The sequence below is a fragment of the Podarcis cretensis genome (assembly GCF_951804945.1).
Source record: "Podarcis cretensis genome assembly, chromosome: 8".
In the NCBI taxonomy this organism is placed as follows: Eukaryota; Metazoa; Chordata; class Lepidosauria; order Squamata; family Lacertidae; genus Podarcis; species Podarcis cretensis.
The window spans coordinates 16,570,351-16,594,022 of record NC_137177.1 but is presented as its reverse complement, the minus strand read 5'-3'; the positions used below and the strand labels follow the sequence as shown (position 1 = coordinate 16,594,022).

At 45.0% G+C, this 23,672-nt stretch overlaps 2 protein-coding genes and 1 long non-coding RNA gene across 4 annotated transcripts; 1 reads left to right on the top strand and 2 right to left on the bottom strand.

Annotated features, from left to right (window-relative positions):
- Positions 1–265: 265 nt before the first annotated feature.
- LOC307221779 lies at positions 266–5,846 on the top strand. The gene is made up of 4 exons (XR_013841507.1): positions 266–330; positions 3,486–3,710; positions 4,599–4,634; positions 5,713–5,846. It is a non-coding gene; the product is annotated as an uncharacterized lncRNA (long non-coding RNA).
- On the bottom strand, positions 4,559–16,269 carry LOC307221635 (phospholipase A2 inhibitor and Ly6/PLAUR domain-containing protein-like). Its single transcript, XM_079986344.1, has 6 exons — positions 15,528–16,269; positions 14,183–14,245; positions 13,094–13,210; positions 11,047–11,199; positions 8,525–8,674; positions 4,559–6,225 (listed from the first exon to the last, which is right to left on the bottom strand). Exons 1-6 carry the CDS (start codon positions 15,583–15,585, stop codon positions 5,954–5,956), a joined length of 813 nt encoding a protein of 270 aa, XP_079842470.1. The 5' UTR covers positions 15,586–16,269; the 3' UTR covers positions 4,559–5,953.
- A 137-nt stretch (positions 16,270–16,406) lies between these two features.
- On the bottom strand, positions 16,407–21,878 carry LOC307221636 (phospholipase A2 inhibitor and Ly6/PLAUR domain-containing protein-like). Of its 2 annotated transcripts, none has more exons than XM_079986345.1 (5): positions 21,644–21,878; positions 20,729–20,845; positions 20,329–20,481; positions 18,556–18,693; positions 16,407–16,993 (listed from the first exon to the last, which is right to left on the bottom strand). In XM_079986345.1, the coding sequence occupies exons 1-5, from the start codon at positions 21,867–21,869 to the stop codon at positions 16,821–16,823; spliced, it is 807 nt and encodes a 268-aa protein (XP_079842471.1). In that variant the 5' UTR covers positions 21,870–21,878; the 3' UTR covers positions 16,407–16,820. The 2 variants fall into 2 exon arrangements, with proteins under 2 accessions (XP_079842471.1, XP_079842472.1); XM_079986346.1 differs by having other exon boundaries at positions 18,601–18,693.
- Between the last annotated feature and the right edge of the window lie 1,794 nt (positions 21,879–23,672).

Below are 23,672 nucleotides of genomic sequence, written 5' to 3'. Positions count from 1 at the left end.
GGTCTCATGTACATAACCATGCATCCCTCTCGGTTTGGTTTGATAGTCATCAACTATAGAAAACAATGTTAAAAGCATGAAGGGCTGAACACAGCCAAGAAAGCTCTGCTCACCACTGGGACATATCCAACAGCAACAGCTACTATTCTAGGCACAGCCAACTTTTATGGGACTGTGACTTGTGACTTCATTTTTGTGACTTGTTTTTGTGACTGTGTGGAACCCTGTTCAGCTACAGATTGATTGATTGATTGATTGATTGATTGATTGATTGATTGATTGATTGTGTGACTGCAGAAATGGATAAAATAATGACTATCATCAGTGCAGGTAAGAAAAAATATTAATTTTAATTTTTATCTTATTTATTTTATAGTACAGTACATTGATTATTGCTTTCATTTTATGGATCAATAGTCTTCTTAGATAGGAAAATTCATGTTAAATTGCTGTGTTAGGGGTTGTTTTTAAAAGTCTGGAACTGATTAATCCATTTTTCATTACTTTCTATGGGAAAGCATGCCTTGGATTTAGAATGCTTTGGTTTTGGAACAGATTTCTGGAACAGATTAAGTTTGGGAAACAAGGTACCACTGTATTTGAGTTGAATCTTCCACCATTCTGTTTATTGCATGTCCTCAAATTCAAGTTATATTCAAATTACAAGAGAGGGAGTAAGTAAGTAAGTAAGTAAGTAAGTAAGTAAGTAAGTAAGTAAGTAAATAACCAACCAACCAACCAGAAGGCCCTCAGAGCTGGACCTCAATGTCTGGGCTGAATGATGGGGGTGGAGACGTTCCTTCAGGTATACTGGGCCGAGGCCATTTAGGGCTTTAAAGGTCAGCACCAACACTTTGAATTGGAAACAAACTGGGAGCCAATGTAGGTCTTTCAGGACTAGTGTTATATGGTCTCGGTGGCCACTCCCAGTCTAGCTCCCGCATTGTGGATTAATTGCAGTTTCCGGGTCACCTTCAATACTGCGTATTGCAGTAGTCCAAGCGGGAGATAACCAGAGCATGCACCACTCTGGTGAGACAATGCGTGGGCAGTTAGGGTCTCAGCCGGTGTACCAGATGGAGCTGGGAGACAGCTGCCCTGGACACAGAATTCACCTGCACCTCCATGGACAACTGTGAGTCCAAAATGACTCCCAGGCTGCGCACCTGGTCCTTCAGGGGCACAGTTACCCCATTCAGGACCAGGGAGTCCCCCTCACCTACCTACCTCCTGTCTCCCCAAAACAGTACTTCTGTCTTGTCGGGATTCTGCCTCAATCTGTTAGCCACCATCCATCCCCCAACCACCTCCAGACACTCACACAGGACATTCTCTGCTGTTCACCACCCACTCTCTCCATGCCATGGATAAGAGAGGGAGAGGAAGGAGCAGGGTGGGGCACCAGCTTAGTCTGCTTGATGGGAGACAAGCTCAGCCACAGTGCCTCAGGGGAACAAAGGAGAACATGAAGGATGCGGCCTTGTAACACCGTTCAACAACAAGGAGAACCAGCACACATTTCTCCCCATTTCTCCATGGAGAAACAGGGAACATGTTGGAATACCTAGGGCCCTAAATAAGGATTCACCACCCAGTGTTGGGACACTTGGCCCTCATTCCCTGCCAGAAAGACCATCTCCAGGCTCTCCCCATGGGGGGGGGGGTCAGACAGCAGTGGCATAGCGTGGGTTGTCAGCAGCCAGGGCCACATGGAGAGGGAGCGGGAGGAAAGGAAATGGACAGAGTACACATGGACATTCAACTGCCTAATGGTCTCTGCATCACCCAGCAGCTGCAGAGATGAGAGAAAAAGAGTTGTTCTGTTGTCTGAAGAGGTCAATTCCTGGTTCACATGGAGAAATCATTTTCAACAGAGCCCAGCAACAGAAGCACACACATCTGTATTGAGGCTGCAGTGGTTGGTGAAATTTTGCACCCCTAACCATTTTGCTCCTGGGGCAACCATCCCTGTGCCCCTCCCATATACTATGCCACAGCCAGGGCCAGGAATAAAAGGTTTAACAAAGGAATGGTTCCAAGCATTTCTCTGCAAAGTTAAGGCCAAACAAGTACAAGCCGAATGCAATCCTACTTGTCCTATCTGGAGATATAATATTGATGCCTTATAGCAGGCTTCCTCAACCTCGGCCCTCCATATGTTTTTGGCCTACAACTCCCATGATCCCTAGCTAGCAGGACCAGTGGTCAGGGATGATGGGTATTGATTGTAGTCTCAAAACATCTGGAGGGCCGAGGTTGAGGAAGCCTGCCTTACAGCATGTCTGATTTGCCTAATCTTGGGGTAGTAGAACCAAACTCATGAGAATAACAGATTATGTTTTATACTTTGTGCATACCAGTTATCAAAGTCACCAGGCTACCTCAGAGCTTCATCTCTTCAAAGGACACAGATCACCCATGCAAATGTTCTGCAGCCTCTTTAATCCAGCCCTGGCAAATGGGACTAATTTGGAGAGGGAAACATCTGTTGAAGTGGCTGGAAACCTGTACCTTCCTCATTTTAGTATGCTGTTACCCAAAAATATAGAAACTGTTGTAAGACAGATCTGCACCTTTTCCCTTATGGGGCACCCAAGAGCCCGTATAGAGTCCTTATGTAGGTTCTCTATCAGTAGGAGAAAATAGCAGAGGCCAACCAGAGAACACCGAGAAGCAAAACAACTAGTAAGCAGGATCTTTATTAAACTGTTGCAACAGGGTGCTCACTCCCCCCCAAGCAGGAGGGAGGAGGAACCCAGAACAATGGTGTGCAAGCCCTTATATAGACTTTTGAAATTGCCACCCTGTAGCTCAAGACCCCCCCCCCTCAATACATCATACATACATCACAGAAGGGGTGGTCTACAGCAGAATCCTTTCTGGAAGGAAACCTGTTAATGGATTTACCTGGACAGCCTGGCCATTCTTTTGTGATGATAAATACTTAATTTCTGAGTCCAGGTCACAGGCTCACCCTATTCATACCCAAATGTGCCCTTAAGGCAGGATTTGTGAGCACAGGGGCAATGGAGAGGCATTTCCAAATTCCATCCAAACAGAAGAAGAAGAAGAAGAAGAAGAAGAAGAAGAAGAAGAAGAAGAAGAAAGGGAGGAGGAGTTTGGATTTGATATCCCACTTTATCACTACGCTAAGGAGTCTCAAAGCGGCCAACAATCTCCATTCCCTTCCTGCCCCACAACAAACACTCTGTGAGGTGAGTGAGGCTGAGATACTTCAGAGAAATGTGACTAGCCCAAGGTCACCCAGCAGCTGCATGTAGAGGAGCGGAGACGTGAACCCGGTTCACCGGATTACAAGTCTACCGCTCCTAACCACTACACCACACTGCAGAGGAACATCTGAGGTCACTGAAAGAGTCAAAATGGCTTTAGGACTGTTTTCCTGTACTGTTTCAGACATGTGGTTTATATATTTGTGTATGTGTTTGCCTGGTGCATTTATGAACATTTGTTTTATGTCTTAGATCTTATAATCTCATAACAGAAACTAACAGAAAGTGCATCCAAGTCGCAATGCAGACAGAAAAATGCTGGTTGCCAATAGAAGCTAATCTTCTTGCCACACACAACTTTGGATCCTTGGCCCAATGTCAAGCTGCTGATTCATCCTGTTCCCCTGCTCCCATTTTGCTCTGCAGTTTGAGAACAAATTTGAAAGTCTCCCACTTTGCTGCTGGCTGGAGTTAACGGTGAGAAGTCATGGAAGTAGATGCTGCAACCAGTACTGAAAGAGTTTTGCTTGGGGAGGTCGCTGCACTACATGCCAATTTATTTTGTTATAAAATCTTGGATTTCTGGCATATGTTCCAGAAGACCCATGGCACTAAGTGGGAAGGAAGCTATGCATTATTTGCCCAAGCAACAACTGCCTCTACCCCTCCCTTTCTCAGATATCTTTAAAGGGAGATGGAGTATTATTTTATCCAGAGTTCTGGAGGGGAGAAGTTGCGTTTAGGTGGTATCTGTGTGAGCCAGGAAGGAATGCAGGGCCTCAGATGGGAAATCAAGGAGAGACACCTTCTCAATTTAAACAGCCTGTTCCCAAAAGTAACTCTGGTTGTACAGTTACATAAAGTCCAGTGGCTGACAGATGAAAAACAGGCACGCCCCACGTTACTGGGGATGAACTCCTCCAGTGTTTACATCTTCATTTACTGTAATACAGCTGCTTCTTCACTCTCATCCAACCCACGCACCCTCCCAGTAATGGGGCGGGGGGAGAATGAGATTATGTACGTTGTTTGTTATCGTTAAAAATCTATTTGGTCCAGAGAAGGGGAAGTGGGGTGTGTGTGTGTGTGTGTGTGTGTGTGTGTGTGTGTGAAATCAACGTCAGATAAAATGTTTCCACAAACCAAAGTAGACCTCAGAAACTGAGAAACTAGCAAGCTGTGTGCATTCCATGGCACCTTAGTGTAGTGATGTGTGAACATGTCTTAATCCGTTCTGCCATTCATTTTCATCCTGTGTTTTTTTCATTCTCCTGCAATTGGTCTGTTTTGCACGAGAGTTTCTTCCATTCACTGACATAGAAATATACCTTCTTCTCCACCTTTTTTATTTTGCAAATATTGCAGGTACACGATAGACCTTCATATCTCAGTCATCAACAGGTACTGTTACAAATCTATCGCCTTCTTAGCATGTTCCCTTTCAAACATAATTAATTTCCAGAGTGGCAGCCCTTTTAAGTCTTTTGCAGAGAAAACAACACAGATTCTTCTGGCACCTAAAATACAAAGTGAAACGGCTAATGGCCCATCACAAAGCCATTAGCATCTGCCATCCTAATCACATCTACTCAGAATTAAATCCCATGGAATTGAATTGAGCTGACCCCCAGGAAAGTGGGGTTAGGACTGCAGCCTTGCTTACATGATGTCATTGTTCAGTCTAAACTAGGCATGTCCAAAGTTCATTTTGGGGGCATAATCCGGCCCGCCGGTCAATTTAATCCAGCCCCTGTGGCAGTTTATTTCCTGGGGTAAAATCCTAAAAAAACCCTCAACAACTTCAACCCTTAAAAAAGGTTAACAACTTTGGTTGGCCCATTGGTCGGCCCTCACGGCCCTTCACTTCATCAATTCTGGCCCTCTTTGAAAAAAGTTTGGGTACCACTGGCTAAAGGCTGTGCTATTTCTCTAGAAAAAGAGGTGCTGGAGCTCACCATGAACTTCTCCCTTGTTCTCTGAGAATGGCAATAGACTCCGAGAGGTGGGCTCTGGCTGAAAAAAAAGCATTCGTAAAGAATAGTTGACATTTCGTTCATGCCCTGGATTGTAGGCATATTAAATATTTTACAAGCACTCTAATGTGACTTATTAAAGTCATTTTTGTAATACAGTGGTACCTCAGGTTACGAACTTAATTCGTTCCGGAGGTCCGTTCTTAACCTGAAACCGTTCTTAACCTGAGGCGTGCTTTCACTAATGTGGCCTCTTGCTGCTGCCGTGCCACCGGCATGCAATTTCCGTTCTCATCCTGGGGCAAAGTTCGCAACCCAGAGCAACTACTTCCTGGTTAGCAGAGTTTGTAACCCGAAGCGTTTGTAACCCGAGATACTTCATAAATGTGTATTTTATGCAGGAAATAGCCGTGTTTGCCTCTGCTGAAACATAACGCTTGAATGAACTTATACTTTAAATATTTGTAGTAAATATGACTTTATGTTTGACACCTTGAAACCCTCAGGTTGTTACTGAAGAGGAGCATAGGCAAAGTCAACAGGTTACTCCATACTCTCCAACATTTATCCGATGAAAACAGTCCTAAGGAAAAGCGGGATATTGAAAAACAGGATAGCTTCTGTAAATGCAGGACTGTCCCTGGAAAACAGGGACACTTGGAGGGTCTGCATGTTTGTGTGCATGTTGTGTACAGCCCTATTATGTTATGTACACTATGGCAGACTTGTCATTGCAGAGGAGAGAGATCAAGTGAAGCACTTTATCAGCCAGGATGAGAGACTGGGCGGAATGCAGACGGAGGACACTGGAAGCAGCAGTGTGCAGAGGAAAAGGGTCCCCAGCCAGGAGTGTTGGTGGTGAAGACAGGCAGCATTCTTCGCAGAAGGGGCTGCGTAGCATTCCCTGACTGTGGACAGTGTGTAAGTGTAAACACCAGCAAAAACAGCCATCCCCTTGCTATGCTCGCAGACGCTGGGCACAGCACAACCTCTGGCTGCAAACCTTTCATTCACAGCAACTGCAAAGCAAAAAGAGAGAGGCAGGGTCATGTCTCATGGATCCTTCTTTTGCTTTTGTTTTTTTAAAATCTCTGGACAAGGCGTTCTGCTCTGAGCTCTGTTAAGCTCCGGTCAGTGTCATTGCCTTGGTGTAAGCCAAAACCTTCGGTAGAATTAAATCTGATCTACTCTGCTGTAAAGCCAATGAATTTTCTTTGGGCTCTTTCTGGTTGTCTTGAACTCCCTGGACTTCTAGGCCCCATCTGGGCTATCCATTTTAAGCAGTATTGAGTCGCTTTAAACATCCACAGATTCCTCCAAAGAATCCTGGGAACTGTCATTTGTTAAGGGTGCTGAAAGGACCCTTACAATTCCCCTACAATTCCCAGAATAGTTTAACAATCCATCCCTCTTTTCAGGAAACTCTGGGAACTGTATCTGGGAAGTAGAGGGAATAAGGAGTTTGCTAAGAACTCTCAGCACCCTTAACAAACTACAGTTTCCAGGATTCTTTGGAAGAAGCCAGGACTGTTTATAGTGGCAAAAGATAGACATAATATATTACAATGACAGGAAGAAACATTATGGACAGAATAACTCCCACACACAGGAAGAATAAGGAGAGAGTTGAATGCTTCTCCTGTAGCTTTATAAATCATTTAATGTGTCAGTACGAATGGAAGTCGTTAAAATTGCAGTTGCTGTATAAGGGATTGTTATTTTGAGTGCAGCGTAACTGAAATTTATAAGATTTTGGAACGCGGAAATAAAGTAAATAATCCAACCATCAATTCTAGCTCGTGGGGCGGGGGGGGGGGCACCCAAATTGTACAATTTGTCCTCTGAATGATTGGTATTACTACTTGTATTATAATTTGGCATTGTTATAATGAGGCTGTTATTGTAATTGAAAACTAATAAAAATTATTATCAAAAAAGAGTACTGTTTATAGTGGTATGATACTGCTTTAGCCCTGCTGCTGAACAGAGTTTTGGGGAAAAGGAGTAAGTTACAGCAGCGGGATTTAGCCCCGTTTAAATTGCATTAGCTTCTTAGAGTTTATGTTGGTCTCTGTACCACAAACTCACTGATGGCACCTCTCTTGATTCATCCTCATGTGGAAAAGAAACCCATCAGCATCCCAGCTGGGTCGCTTTGGCCAGTTTGGTGTACTGTAGTCCTTGGGACTAGGAGCTAGGAGATTGTGGTACAAATCCCCTCTCAGCCGTGAAGCTCATTGGGTAACCTTCAGCTAGTCATCTGTCTCTCAGTCTAACCTGCCTCACAAGGTTGTTGTGAGGAGGAAATGGGGAGGAGGGAAACTCTGAATGGAGCTCCTTGAAAAAAAGGTGGGGGTATAAATGCTTTTTAGCATCCTAAAAAGCAGAGACATCACCTTGCCAACAAAGGTCTGTATAGTTAAAGCTATGGTTTTCCCAGTAGTGATGTATGGAAGTGAGAGATGGATCATAAAGAAGGCTGATCACCAAAGAATTGATGCTTTTGAATTATGGTGCTGGAGGAGACTCTTGAGAGTCCCATGGACTGCAAGAAGATCAAACCTATCCATTCTGAAGGAAATCAGCCCTGAGTGCTCACTGGAAGGACAGATCATGAAGCTGAGGCTCCAGTACTTTGGCCACTTCATGAGAAGAGAAGACTCCCTGGAAAAGACCCTGATGTTGGGAAAGATGGAGGGCACAAGGAGAAGGGGACGACAGAGGACGAGATGGTTGGACAGTGTTCTCGAAGCTACCAGCATGAGTTTGACAAAACTGTGGGAGGCAGTGGAGGACAGGAGTTCCTGGCGTGCTCTGGTCCATGGGGTCACGAAGAGTTGGACACAACTAAACGACTAAACAACAACAACAACAACAATAAATGCAATAAAAAATAAGCATTTAAAGCAGTATCACGCCACCTTAAAGAGTTGCAGCTTCCCAAAAGCACAGAACTACAATTTGCAAAATTCCCACAAAAGAGAAGTCGACTATTAAACCACTGTGAGAACTGCAGTTCTATGAAGAAAATAGGGGTTCTCCTAGCAACGCTCGGCAGCCTTAACAAACTTCAGCTCCCAGGATTCTTTGGGGGAAGCCATGACTGTTTAAAGTGGTATGATACTGCCTTAAACATATAGTGCAAATGGAGCTGTGTACTAGATTCTTAATTTCAGAGTTGTGGGTTCAAGCCCCTCATTGGGCAAAAGATTCCTGCCTTCCCGGGGGGGTGGACTTGATGATCCTGTGGTGTCTTCCAACTGATTCATGTCAGTTGAATTCAGCTCTCTTCCTCAGCTTTGTTCCATGCTGACTTACCTTCTACTGATTCCAGAATGCCTGTAATGTGAACACAATGGTCCTCTGTTCCAGTACAATCCATGGACCCTTCAGCTTCGCACGAATGTGAATCTTTCGCATAGCAAGCTGGGCAGGTGAAGCCGTTCCTTGTAGTATTGACTGGGGGTACTGGGAGGAAGGAAAGGGATACAATCACAAGAGTCAGAATGCAACAGAACGAACCCAATAAAGGATGGATCAATGAACCATCCAAAGCCCACACTATTCTTTTTTTAAAAAAAATAAATTAATTTTTATTAACAAACCAATCAAATCACATTAGTTCCAAATTACAAAACCAAATTTTAAATTTTTGTTGGGGGTACCCATGCTTCGAGCTCAGAAAGGGTCCAATCATCTCTTATTTCTGCTGCTTTGATGTTCACAGTTCTGTCCATTCATCTCTTTGTTGTTTTCCTTTACAAATCATCTTTCAATTTTCTTGTTTTCGTATTTTTTTCCTTTCTTTATAACCTCTGAAAGTCTCCACAAGCAAGTTGAAATGAATATTGTTATAGTCCTGTGTGGATTTTCACATTAATCCAAAAGTCATATTCAGACGGCAGACGCCATTTCGACATTTCCATAAAATACAGTCTCAGCGTCTGCTCATTAGCTTTCCCAGACCTGTTGCTCTGACATCCATCTTTTCAGGGGGTTCTGCCAGATCAAACACAGAGTCAAATATGATAACAAAACCGTGGCTTCCTCCCCCTCTTGACCGTCAATCCTGCAACAGAGCCTATCTTGTCATGGCGGTTCTCTTTTAGAACTGCGTGATCCCAAAAGCCTTCCATTTCCTTTCCAGATCTTCCACAAAGCAAAGCCTTTAGTTAATAACTCATTTCCACACAGTTCATTATTCGATCTCACTTGTTATTGGTCATTGCAACGGTTCTTCTTGGGGGGGGGGGTTGTTAGATAATCACATAGAGGAAAAAAGAAAAGTTTTTTCCCCCTTTCCGCCCCATTCCGACATACCGACATCTTTTATGTAGTCTTCTTTGATATATTTTCCTGTTCAGTCCAATCCGTCACTCAGCTTCACAGAGGTCGATTCAGTTAGTAATCAATACTCCCTTTCTTCACTCGAAACATGTGCATTTGCTGTTCTCTAATTATTTATCTTGAGCTCCTGCAACCAGGTCACAATCAGAAGTAGCATCCGGGAGAGTGAAAAAAACTCACACAAGGGCTTTCCGTCTAGTGCCCTCACCCCCTCCTTCTTTCGAACTCGGGGGTGATTTATAGGCAACCGCAGACGAGGCAGTATTTTCCCATTCCCCCTGGGAAAACTCGGGAGGCTGATTACTCCCATATTAGCCTCTTAATTACCTCGTGTGAGCCGGAGAGATGGTATTGTTGGCCATCTTCCAATGCGCCCCTAGCGGCCCCCCAAAGCCCACACTATTCAACGCCTTTCTTCCCGGGCTTCAGCAGGTAGAAACACATCTGTAGCAAGATCCACTGGGAAGAGCAGGGCTAGGATCCAGCAGATCTCCGCCTGAGCTGGCAGTTTCCCGGCACAGCCAGGCAGTGCTAGCTTAGCTCCCTCACCTTCAACTCAGCCAGAGATATGACAGCATTTCTCTCCCATCCTGGCTCAGCCAGACACCAGTTGGGTGAGCTGAACTGGGTGAAGGCTGGACCAAAGAGGGGAAAGTTTGGCTGGATCCTAAGACCAATCAGCTTGGTCACGTGACCTGGCAACATGGCATAAATTAAGCAGAAAAAAGGGCGCAGTAACTCAAACCCTTGTTTTCCCCACTGCCAGGCTCGGGTCATCTCAGCCAACCATAGCACCTGAATCAAATTTGTATTTTGTGTGCTTTCTGCTGGCTTAATTTACACTGGACCTGTTTAACACCCACTTCTTCTGTGTACAATTAGTCCTCTGCAGGAGGGGGAATTTGGTCTGTTTTTGTTTTATTGTGTATTCTTAGTTTCTAGTTTTCTGTTGTGAACCACCCTGGGATCTTCAATTGAAGGGCAATACAGTCGTACCTTGGAAGTCGAACAGAATCCGTTCTGGAAGTCCGTTCAATTTCCAAAACGTTCGGAAACCCAACCGCGGCTTCTGATTGGCTGCAGGAAGTTCCTGCAGCCAATTGGAAACCGCAGAAGCCTGTCGGACGTTTGGCTTCCGAAAATCATTCAAAAACCGGAACGCCCACTTCCGCACTTCCAGGTTTTGATTGTTCGGGAGCCGATTTGTTCAGGACCCAAGGCGTTTGACATCCAAAGTACAACTGTATACAAATTTAATAAATAATAATAAAATGATGGTGGTGGTGATGATGATGATGGGGAGGGAAGAGTTGCAGCATGACTATGGTACCCACGGTCGTTAATCCATTTTGCCTGGGGGCTTCAAAAAGGTTGCCAGCCCCCTGCTTTAAAATAATCAAAAGAACTCTATGGAGTCCTTGTCATTTATTACAGCACCCTCTTCAGGCCTGGAGGCGCATCTTCAAAGCCAGGCAAGTACAGGAGATACATACATTTAGCCAGTTGCTTCTGGCAGCTCTCTCTCTTACAGCACACGGCGCTTCTTCGCAGCATGATCCCAGGCCCAAGGGTCATGGTCCGGATGCCAGCTTTGCAAGCTCTGTGCCCAGTGCAGGACTTCAAGGCACCTGTAAATGCCACAACGCCTAGGCGAAGAAAGAAAGAGTTTGAAAAGGGAAGGAAACGCTGATAGATCAGTGCAGGGCTGGGCAGAAGGTGAATCAGAATTAACTGTGAGGTCTCCAGAGGTCCGTTCACACATTATACCGAACTGTCTCTGCGTAACTGCATGCGTAACTGTACATGTTGATATTTAATGTTTGACATTTTATTAAGTTTTTACATGTGCTGGAAGCTGCCCAGAGCAGCTGGGGAAACCCAGCCAGGGGGGAGTATAATAATAATAATAATAATAATAATAATAATAATAATAATAATTTCTTGCTTATACCCCGCCCATCTGCCTGGGTTTCCCCAGCCGCTCTGGGTGGCTCCCAACATAATATTAAAAACACGATAAAACATCAAACGTTAAAAACTTCCCTAAACAGGGCTGCCTTCAGATGTTTTCTAAAAGTCAGGTAGTTGTTTATTTCCTTGAGATCTGATGGGGAAAAGAGGGGGCAAATTGCATTAGAAACATTATTTCCATATATGCCTAGAAATCTGTTGAATCCTAATGGTTTTACTATCAAAATAAAAATCAGACGGTATTACAGTCGTACCTCATGTTACGTTTGCTTCTTGTTACATTTTTTCAGGTTGCGTACTGCAGCGACCCGGAAGTACCGGAAAGGGTTACTTCTGGGTTTCACCACTCGCGCATGCGCAGTAGCACTAAATCGTGCTTCACGTATGCGCACAAGCACCAAATCGCACTGTGCACCTGTGAAGATACGGCGCTTCAGGTTACGGGCTTTTCATGTTGCGAACGGGCCTCCGGAACGGATCCCATTTGCAACCAGAGGTACCTCTGTAATGCTAAGAAGCAGTGACACCTGCTGGACAAAAATCAGAAGATAGATTTGTATGGGTGAGAGCAGTAACAGTCTAGAGTCTCTTTGGCAGTATGAGCTGCGGTCAATTAATTCAGGATGACTTGTTTTAGGGTCCAAAAGACTGAATGTACATTAAGGAGTGAATGTATGTTAATTTATGTTGAGGTATGTTAATTTATTTAGCAAATTTCTACGCTGCTTTTCAGCAACAGAAAGTTCCCAAAGGGGTTCACATAGCCAAAGGTGCCTTACAAACCTGCTCTAATAATGCTGTTTAAATCTGAGGACAGGTGGGCTTTCCTGTGAAGATCTTCCACCCTTGAGCAAGAGACTCTCCCACCTTATGCCTGACAGCTTACACAGTTTTGGAGAGAAACTCCTCCCTGGAAGCACCTGTCCTCTCCTCCTAAAGACCAAAATTAGGAATGGATCAGAGAGTGTCCAAGCCAGGAGGACAGGGCTATAATAAATATATCTCCTGTCCACTCTCACCAACCCTGCTAGTTTGGAGCACAGGGTTATGAGTTTTGGAAGCAGTCAGAACAATAACATAAACAACCAGTTATGCATTGATACTAAACCCCCAGTGCTGGTCTTTTGTTCATACAATTGAAGAAAGCATCCCTATCTAGCTGAAATCTTTAATCATAAATATGATGACAACTGCTGCAAAAACAGTATAGTATTGAAAAACTGGGGGGGGGGGGAGATACGTAAGCCCCACCTATAAGGGAGCAGTTGCAGAAATATTTAGAAATGGCACACCAACTGATTTAGCTGATAGGAAAAAGGCAACTTTTCAGCTCAGTGAGTTGATAGAAAGACAGGCTTGCTTCATCAATTGCTGGAATGAACATTATGGAAATGTAAGTCTTGAAAGACGTCTTTCTTTCTTTCTTTCTTTCTTTCTTTCTTTCTTTCTTTCTTTCTTTCTTGTAAATAACGGTTTATATGCAGTTTGACATACTGTTTATTGACTAACAATAAAAACAGATAGGCTATATAAGAGAAATCGATCAACAACTGTGTCTCCTTCGCCTACCCAGGGTGGTCTCCCCTAAAATGCTTGCGCAAGTGTCTTCCCCCAGGAAGCAATGTTGCATCTTCCCATGGCACATCTCCCCGCCTGCAATGCAGACTTCGCAAGACATCAGACCTGCTGGAGATATAAATAAGCAGTAAATGCAATTGGAGCTAACATCACAGAACCACATTCACATATTGCTTTTCAACTGCTGAACACTCCCTGCCGTCCTACGGTAGCGCCTCAAGTTGCTACCTTATCTGAGAGGAAGCCTCTTTCTCTTATGGGAGCCTTGATGTCTCACAGGGCTTTGACGAACCATTAAGTAAAATAAGCACGTGCTTTGGTCATCAAGGGAAGGGGGCACCACAGAAAATCCCTGAGGAAAGCTTCAGAGGTGGCTACTGAAGTAGAGACATGGACCCACATTTTCCAAAGCAATTTGGGAACCGAAGCCATCCTTTGAAATTTGCACTGCTGCAATGCTGGATTTTTAGCATTAACGGTCACAAATTTCTCAGCTAAAAGTTCATTTTTTCAGTTGAATTATATTAAAAATCCCAACAGAACAACTATGCAACAAGGCAGGCTGGATGCCTTTTCTCTACTAAGTACAGAAGTGGACGTGTCAACCTAAGATTAGTTTTCAGGATCTGGTCAAAGGCTTTGCAATTAGAAAAAGCAGGAGAATATTTTTTCCAAATATAAGTAAAATGGGAGTATACAAAAATAAACATTATTTTCCACCTTACTGAAGGTTTTGTTTCATTTCAAATAATAATATTTTTTTTCTTATTATTGATTATATTTTGAATTAGATATATTTGGGGGCACCAAAATCTTTTAGGGCATCTCAAGGTCTTAATCTGGCCCTGATGTCTTGAGACTTAAGCGTTTAACTGCAAAGTATGGTTTCATCTGGACTCTTTCACCTCCGATCCTTATTCTCTCTTGGTTGCACATTTTATTAGATGCTTCCTGCGCTTCCCCCTTTTCTTATCTCAACATATGTTATTGTTTACTCATTGCTCTTGCCATGTCCATGATCCTTGCCTTTGCCTGCCTTTCAGAAGCTTGTAATTATTCATATCCTCTTTGTGTACTTACTGTGATGTCTGTGCCGTTCATTATCTCCTTTATGTGTCTTTGTTTCTTCTAGATGCTGTACACCTGTTAGAATGAGAATAAGCACCTGATTTTAAAGAGGAAATTAAAGCCTTTTTCTTTTCCTGACAGGAAGACAAAATCCCTGAGGAAAGCTTCAGAGGTGGCTACTGAAGTAGAGACGTAGACCCCACATTTTCCAAAGCAATTTGGGAACCGAAGCCATCCTTTGAAATTTGCACTGCTGCACAGATTTCTAGCCACATGATGTGTACAGAAATGCATATACTGGGATAAAGTGCACATAAGAACACACACAACAGTGAAAAAATATATACAAAAATGCTTCGTAAAGGGGGGAAATGACTTTGCAAAAATGTATCTGTTAGGGGGAAGTGCATATAAACATACCGGTACATACAATGGGAGGGGCTCTCAGCAAAATGCCGGCAAATTTCCGTGGGGATTCAGGAAAAGAATTTGCAAACTGTTGTAGGAATGTGGAGAACTGAGCTTAAAACAGGAAAAATGAGAAGCTGAAATTGACAGTTCTGCCCATCCCTATCTCAAGTCAAAGAAGCAGGGCCTTTTTAAAAATTGGTGACAAATGGACAATACCCAAAGCTCCTTCAACCCAAAATTGTGCCCAAAATGGCTGCAGTGCTCTTACAGGGAGAAATGGGATGCCTTGGTTTTTTCCAGGACAATTGCAAGGAATGCCACCTGGGCCTTTGGTAGCAGAGCAGGTGAAAATTTTGAGAAGGGCATCATTCAAGCTGCAGGCATGAAAACTGCCAAATTCCCCTCTTTCTCTGCCATTGTTAAAAGCACCAGAGCCTTCCACCCCTTCCCCTATATCTGAGGCCTAGTTTTCACTAGGTGGTCATAATGTCTGGGCTGGGGATGTGTGCGAGATTTGTTTGGGTTTGTATATTTGACCTACCTCATTTGCTCTACCCAGACGAATGCACAAAGCAAAACCTACCACTCTCAAGGTTGCACGTCTCAAAATTTTGTGATGCAGATAAACCAAAGGTCTGAATTGCTACAAACCAGCTTTCTCCAATAAAATATTTGAGGGGTCCACACACACACACTCCAAAAAAGTTGATGGGCATTGCCATTTAAATGGTGTGTGCATGCCATATTTTGTGATGCGGGACAGGGATTATCCAGGTCTCCCCCAATATTTTATTCAAGTTGGCACCCCTGCACCCCTGTACAGAAACACTTTCTCGCTATCTCCCCCACTTCACTTCCAAAGCTCTTATCTTCCCATGCCACCTCCCAAATCTGATTCTGTTTCAAATCTTTCTCAGCTGCAAAACAGGTTTTGCATAGCGTTTACCTGCTGTCACCAGAGCAGAGAAGATGGAAAAGGCAAAGCAGGTGTGCATGGTGCTCATCCGTGCTCAGGCTGGGACTGAGGGCTTCGTACAGCAGAAAAGAACAAGTTCTCCACAGTGACAATTTATGGGTAGGGTGCAGATTACATTTCAGATGGGACCGTGTGTATAGCTTAAGGTGATCCTCACTGGCCATCTCTGGTCCTAGTCAGAGCCAGCCATAAAATGAAGTGCAAACAATGAATCATGCAGGTTCCCTGGATGCCAGGGTGATGCTGTGAAAGCAGAAACAGTATAATAATGTTGTTATGGACCTTTATTACCACATGCAAGGCAAAAAAGCAAGAACTAGGCAAACAGAGGAGCCCATGAGAGCAAGTGTTGTTTTTTTCCATAGTTCTTTCCTGGTACTTTAGCGATTTCACCTCGATGTCCATTTATTACAAAAAAGCTGCTCACTTGACCCTGTTGTACAGAAGAGCAGAGTCATTCAAATTCAAAAACAGGTTCACAGAATCATAGAGTTTGGAGGTTACCTTTAAAGACAGCTCAATTCACCCTCCACGCCCACCTTCCACTGGCCCAAGCATATCTGCCCCAGGCCTCAGCAAACCATGCTACGTGACTACGTGGCTGCTCTCAGTCTCTGGGAGGAAAAGAGAGAAGAGTGGTTGTGGCCTGGAGAGTGTTCCAGAGATCCCAAGTGGGAGGTGGAGCCTGGGGAAATGGGGTGTGGCATAGAAAGAGTTTCAGTGGACAGATACAGAGATCTGGAGGGCCACATTCAGTATCCATGCCTGAAGTTCCCTACCCTTTGTATAATGGATGTCTGACTAATCTAGCTGAGGACTGCTCAGTTCAGAAAAATGTACAAGAAACCATTCAGCAACTTTATTTTTATTTTGTACAGTGGTACCTTGGGTTACATACACTTCAGGTTACATACGCTTCAGGTTACAGACTCTGCCAACCCAGAAATAGTACCTTGGGTTAAGAACTTTGTTTCAGGATGAGAACAGAAATCGTGCTCCAGCGGCATGGCAGCAGCAGGAGGCCCCATTAGCTAAAGTGGTGCTTCAGGTTAAGAACAGTTTCAGGTTAAGAACGGACCTCCAGAACAAGTTAAGTACTTAACCTGAGGGACCACTGTATTGGTGGAAAATCCAGAATATTCTGCATCGCTCCATCTGCATTGAAAGAAGCTTCCTGCCTCACACATTGCCTGGCTATGACTCATTCGATGTAATAATTTAGTCTGGCTAAAGAGCCAAAAGGAAGGCTTATGTGTGTGTGTTTCAGTTCCGTGAAAGCTCTATGAAGTCCGAGTCGTCAATTTCATTAGCCTGGGTGCAATCTGCCTTCATCAGCGTTTCAAGGAACAACCCCGGTATTCCAGAAATGCCCAGCTTATCAGTGCAGATATGTTGTGTCCCGCAGCCTCGTCTGACAAAGGTCTCATTCTTGCTACCTGAGGGGATGGGAGAAAACAATCAAACCAAGACATGCCCGGGATCTGTGAGCCATTCCTTCGGTCCTCTCCACTCCCTCCAGGCAACCACCTTGACTGATGATTTCTTGAGGGAAGTGCTGTAGCTCAGAGGTACAATTCTCAGTGGCATCTCAGATAGGTCAGGGAAATAATATGGCCATAATCCCTGGGAAGCTGCTTCCAGTCAGGGTAGATTGGTGTTCTTCAACCTTGGAATCCCAGCCGTGGTTGGGTTACAACTCCTATCAGCCAGTTTAGCCAATGATCATGGATAAGGACATAGAAAGTTGCCTTATACCAAGTCATAGAATCATAGAATTGGAAGGGACCCTGAGGATCATCTAGTCCAACCCCCTGCCATGCAGGAATATGCAGCTGTCCCATATGGGGATTGAACCTGCAACCTTGGTGTTATCAGCACCTGACCAAATGAGCTATCCAGATAGCTGGTCAATCCCAGCATTGTTTACACCAACTAGCAGCCATTCTTTGGAGTTTCAGGAATGGAGTCTCTTGCAGTCCTACCTGGAGATTGGGGATTGAACATGAAACTTTCTGCATCTGCAAGGCAGATGCTCTACTATTGAGCTCTAGTGAAGTAATACAGTGACTATCCCTGGCATCTCCAGGGTGGAGATGGGGAACAAGTCCTGTCTGAAAACCTGGAGATCTCCTGCCAGTCAAGTGTAGATGGTATTGGACCAATAATATATGGCAGCTTCCTATGTTCAGCCCTGATTCCATGCAGCCCTGGCTCAGCCTTCAAAAACACACCCAGGATGGTCAGGGCCAGCCCACCTATGAGGCAGGCTGAGGCAACTGTCTCTGGTGGTAGACCCCGAAGAGACAGTGCCCCAGGGGTGACCAGAAAAGCAGCAGTGGCTTCTAGCAAGATCTTGTGAGCTCTGTGAGCTCTTGCTGGAACCGGCCCAGTATACCTGAAGGAGCATCCCCCCACCCCCACATTGCTCAGCCCGGACACTGAGGTCCAGCTCCGAGGGCCTTCTGGTGGTTCCCTCCCTGCAAGAAGTGAGGTTCCAGGGAACCAGGCACAGGGTCTTCTCGGTAATAGTGCCCGCCCTGTGGAACACCCTCCTACCAGATGTCAAGGAAATAAACTACTATCTGACTTTTAGAAGACATCTTCAAGGAAGTTTTTAATGTTTGATGTTTTATTGTGTTTTTAATATTCTATTGGGAGCCGCCCAGAGTAGCTGGGGAAACCCAGCCAGATGGGCGGCGTATAAATAAATTGTTGTTGTTGTTGTTGTTGTTGTTGTTGTTGTTGTTGTTGTTGTTGTTGTTGTTGTTGTTGTTATCACTGCTTCTCAGCTAATAAATTGTTAATAAATAAATTGTTGTTTTTGTTGTTATCACTTCTTCTCAGCTGCTGCTGTGCAGCCCATGTAGGGGGGGCTCCAGTGGAGTGGGGCATTGGGACAGGCAGAGGAAAGCACCTTCGTGTTTCACCTGAATTGGTGAAATGGGATACATCAACCCTGAGGACCGTATTTTTAAAAATCTAAAGTTGGTAACTCTACCAGCTGCAGCATAGCCAGACAGGTAGATGCAGTAGATTTCCCGACCGTGGCAGAAAACCTTGTCATCGATCGTGCAGGTAGAACCTCTCAAGTTGCGTGGGGGGCACCATCTTTGGTTGGGTTCACTTAGCAAAGGCACTGGGAAGAAATCAAAGAGGTTGGCAGCTACATTCAAAATCCTATTCTACTAACACTTCTGGAATGCTTGCCCACTCCCTTTTTTGATAAAGGGAGCTGCTTATACCGCATTGCTTCATCAGTCCTAGCAACAATAGCTAGCAGTGCAGATTTGGGGATGGGTGAGCAAGAGGCTCCTCACCCTGGAATGAATCAGAGCCTCTGGAGCAGTCCACGTGAGCATCAAAGAAAGTCAAGTGAGAGTGAGGGCAGGGGAAAATGGGCAGCGAGTCTTCCTGCCTTCAGTGTGGATTGGCTTCAGGTTGATACTGTCAGAGCAAGAACTCTGGAAATCTGGAAAACATTGCATTCAGCAGCAGCAGCTGAATGTTGCAAAAGTGGTGCTGAAACGCCACAGAATCAGAGACCTGAAAGGGGATTTTCAAGGTATGTAGTCCAATCTCAGGAAATCCAGTCTCCCCGACAGATGACTGTCTACAAATATGGCAGTGAACTTGGGAAGGACTTGCTGGCGTAATTCAAGGTCTAGTGCATAGGTGGTTAGCGTGTGGCTCTCCAGAGGTTGCCCCTTCTACAACTCCTTTCAGCGGCAGTCAGCACAACCAATGGTCAGGGAATAACAGAGGTTGTAGTGCTGTCCCACTGGGGTTCCAAAGGATTGTGCCTAATGCTCGTCCTACTCAGAGCAGACCCATTGAGATGAATGGGCATGGTCAACTTAAGTCCTTTCATTTCAAAGGATCTCCTGAGCAGAGGTTGGCTGGATACAACCTAAGGTTGCAGAAGCCTTTGGCGGGGGTGGACAGCAAGATTCAAACATGGGTCGCTGCCACTTTTTGGTCTTTGCATGTGGATGCCACACATCCTTTCTGTTGGATTGTCACTTTGCAAGGAAGTGGTAACAGGGAGGGAAGCATCCATGCAACCAGCACCGCTATATAGTATTCCTTCGTGTATCATCAGAGCCATGTGGGTTGTAGCTTAGTAGTAGAGCAGCAGCCTTGCAGGAAGAAGATCCTAGGTTCAATTCCCAATGGCATTTCCATGGGAATGTCCTTTGCTTGAAATGCTGTTGCCAGGCAGTGTGGGTGACACTGAGCTAGGTGGACCACTTGGCTTGACTCAGTATAAGGCAGCTTTTTCTGCTCCGATGATGGGGTAGTGGTTAGTGTGCTGGACTAGGACCTGGGAGGCCTGGGTTCGAATCCCCAATCAGCTATGCAGCTCACTGGGTAACCTTGGGCCAGATACAGTCTCTCAGTGTGACCTACCTCACAGGGTGTTGTAGGGATAAATCGGGCATCATCTTGAGCTCCTTGGAGGAAAGGTGGAAGTGGTGAATGAGACCAGAAGCTGATATAAAACTGTACATCAGAAGCTGCCCTGTACTGAGTCCAGCCATTGACACTGTTTGGCAGCAGCTCCCTGGGATTTCAGACATGGAGAGACCGGGGACTGAACCTGCGACCTTCTGCATGCACAGCAGATGCTGAACGCCCAAACGACACCCATTCCCCAATGAAGACATGTTGTCGGAGCCAAGACTCCAGGATTCTGCCATGCAGGAATCTAGTTGATAAACCTCGTTGGCGGGGAAGCAAATGAGCTAGCAAGGCAATGAAATGAAATGCATACACCTCAAAGCTCCCTTGTTGCAGTGATCCTGGCAGCAGCACTCTGAGTTGCCCCGAATGCGTTCCTCTGGCGCGGTGGTGATGGTGAAGGGCCCTGGAGGGCAGTACTCAAGCTTGGTGCATCCTTTGTAAGTGGCCACTTTCCTCGTTTTGCCTGGTTGCATGAGAATGAGAGAATGAGCTATTCCAGGGGTCCAAACTGCAGGAGCTCTTGTTGATTTGTGCCTTTGGGGACCCTGCAAACCCTAGAGCTGGCAATGACTGGGTAATTTCATGATTACCTCGCAACATGCCCTGTGAGGTAAGCTAAACTGAGAAAAAGGAGCAGCTAAAGGCAGAGTCCCCTGGGGTGAAGCATACGGTAACCTTCCACCCGAGCTCACAAATCATGAGCCACTTACCCACTCGGGTCTCTACTGTGAGGGTGAGGCAGGCACTCTGAGGCTCTTTGCATGTCTGCAGAGGCCCAGAGCAGGACCGGGTGGCACTTTCACAACGTTCACATTGAAGGCAGATTCCTGGGGGAGAGGGAGAGAGAAAGGAGATCAATGTCTCACATGTTGTTGTTGTTTAGCCGTTTAGTCGTGTCCGACTCTTCGTGACCCCATGGACCAGAGCACGCCAGGCACTCCTGTCTTCCACGGCCTCCCGCAGTTTGGTCAAACTCATGCTGGTAGCTTCGAGAACACTGTCCAGCCATCTCGTCCTCTGTCGTCCCCTTCCCCTATGTCTCACATAGGGGCCCTTAATAGTTTTCTCAGATCAGGGGTCACCAACAGACATAGACCACACAAGCCCTTCAGATATAGGTCACCTTCAACAAGGGGACTGCCCTCTGGAAGCATTTCAAATAGAGGACTCCCCACTGCAATGTAGAACATATGACCATCTTGTTTCAGCCCCTATCTGGACAAGGTGGTGGGTGTCCCATTGTCTCTTAAAATGTTGGGGCACCACAAAGGATGTCTGCCCGTTTGCAAAGGCTGGTATCTTGAAGAAGGGAGGTCTATAGAGCTAGAAGTTGGTGAAGTGCCTAAGAGGGCAGGTGGCCAGGGCAAAAGAGATAGATCATAAATTAGAGGCACATATATTGTACTTTGCGGTGATCGACTGGGCAGAATGCTGCCTGCATCCTTTCTCTTACATGTAATTGGGTCAGAGATTTGATTTTTTTTCCGCTTTCATTTTCATGACAGCTGAACACTTAGGGTTGGATCTGGAATATCCCTGATGTGGGCAAGCCTCCCTGTGGTTAAGACCCTGGAAAAGAGTCAAAAAAAAGCTCTTACCCATGGCTTTCAAAACGGCCAACTCACCTGTAGCTAGCAAGGTTGTCAGCAGCGAGACAGAGATCTCCAAGGAAATCTTCATTGTGCTGAGAAACTCAAAGGACCAAGTCTGAAAAGTAAGTGTGTGTGTGTGTGTGTGTGTGTGTGTGTGTGTGTGTTGAAGACACCTCTCAATACAGAACGATTTACAGCTCTGTGGGTGGAAAATGCCACAGAAAGAGCACAGTGCATGTATGTGTTTGTGTGTGATCATAATAATAGTTCCTGGATGGAACGAGTTCCTGAAACATCAATCACTTGTGCGCCTGCCTTGGATTAGCAACCATGACGACATCTCCTTTTGAGAAACTTAAAGAAGCAGGTTTTAAGGTGGAGGAGGGGGGCTGTCACATATGCCCTGTGTCCAGAAAACCCCACGTTTATTCCCGGGCTTCTACGAGGAGAGCCATGCCCACCGCTTGTAGACAATACTTCAGCTAAGATTGCTCAAGGAATTTGATTTCTGTGGGTTCCAAAATGAACAGACCTGACCCACACCTGTTGAATTAATGTGCAGATGGGAATGTAACTGTCGTTCGGATATTGCACTTCTACTGATTTTGTGATATTGTGCTCAGCTCAAAAGAAAAAGAAAAAAGAAAAGTGTCATATTTTAGGGTCAAGTGTTTAGAAATGCAGACATTGATACAGTGTGTGTGTGTGTGTGTGTGTGTGTGAGAGAGAGAGAGAGAGAGAGAGAGAGAGAGAGAGAGAGATGTAGAAATGGAACCAAACAGACTTATGAATGTGCACACCTGAAACTGACACAGAGCAGAAAAAGATTAACCCATCCATCTCTAAATGAGCTGGATGAACCAATGATTTGACTCTGTTAAAGCAGATGAGTGGTGTGTGTGTGTGTGTGTGTGTGTGTGTGTGTGTGTGTGTGCGTGTGTAGGAGGGGTACATTATTAGATGGGTGTGTCTGTCAACTTCAGTTTCTCATATTTCCAATCTTCAATTCAGTTCTCTGCATTTCGACATCAGTTTGTAGGGGAGAGATTTTAAAGGTCCTCATAAAAATTCACCAGTATGTTAGTGGGCACCTATCCTTCTGCACAGACATTGCAAAGCAATTTCCCCCAATGCCATGCATTTCTGTATGTTATTCTCACTAATATAATGCATTTGCATGCACACTCTATATGCATCTTTGTACGCGCAAATTGGCTGGAGAACCGCATTGCAAAATTCAAAGAGGTGCAAATTGTGAAGGAAAGCTGTGATTCAGTTCACGTTGCGGTTTCAGAAAGTGCAAAGTCAGTAGGTTCGCCTTTAAATGTGGACCGGATCCAATTTCTTCTCCCGCTCACACCCCTCAATCCCTGACACATGTTGGAAAGAGTTCTCAGTCCAGATCAATTCAGCTCATTAAGGTAGCATTTGAGGAACTTCTAGTTCCTGGGTTCATCCGGCTCCAGGGACATCAATTACTATCAGGTGAAGCATTTCCCTTGTTGCAAGCTTAGCAGCCATGACGACACCTCCTGAAAAGTTAATGTTTGCCTCAAGGCTCTAAAACTGAAGCCAAAGGTAAGAGATGCAAGTCAGAAGGTTATTTCCAACACACACACACACACCTGGGATTGTTGGAGATAGCAGGTGGAATGTATTTATTCTTGAAACTTCAGTGGCTGTGAGATTGGGAGTAAATTTCCGTAGATGCAGCTTCAACTGCCATAGTCCTACCAACCTGGACATTGGATGTATCAGACGTCAGGAATATTTAATTAATTTTTTCCTGGTTACAAGGGTTCTTCTATCTGGTTTCTTACAGTTCCTTTCACACTGTGGTACCTGTCATGCTCTGGAACGGCGGCTTTTTCACCAATCTACCAGCACATCACACCAAATTTCCTTCACACTGGTAGGTTTAGCGGGACAAAACAACAAATACTGATACTCCTATACCTTTCCGCACACACGTGCTTCTGTTTCCCCAGGAAAACAGCTATTTGCCACCCTGAATTTCATCGCTTGACTCCTGCGAATTTCTGAGTCGTGGTAATGAGTGCTA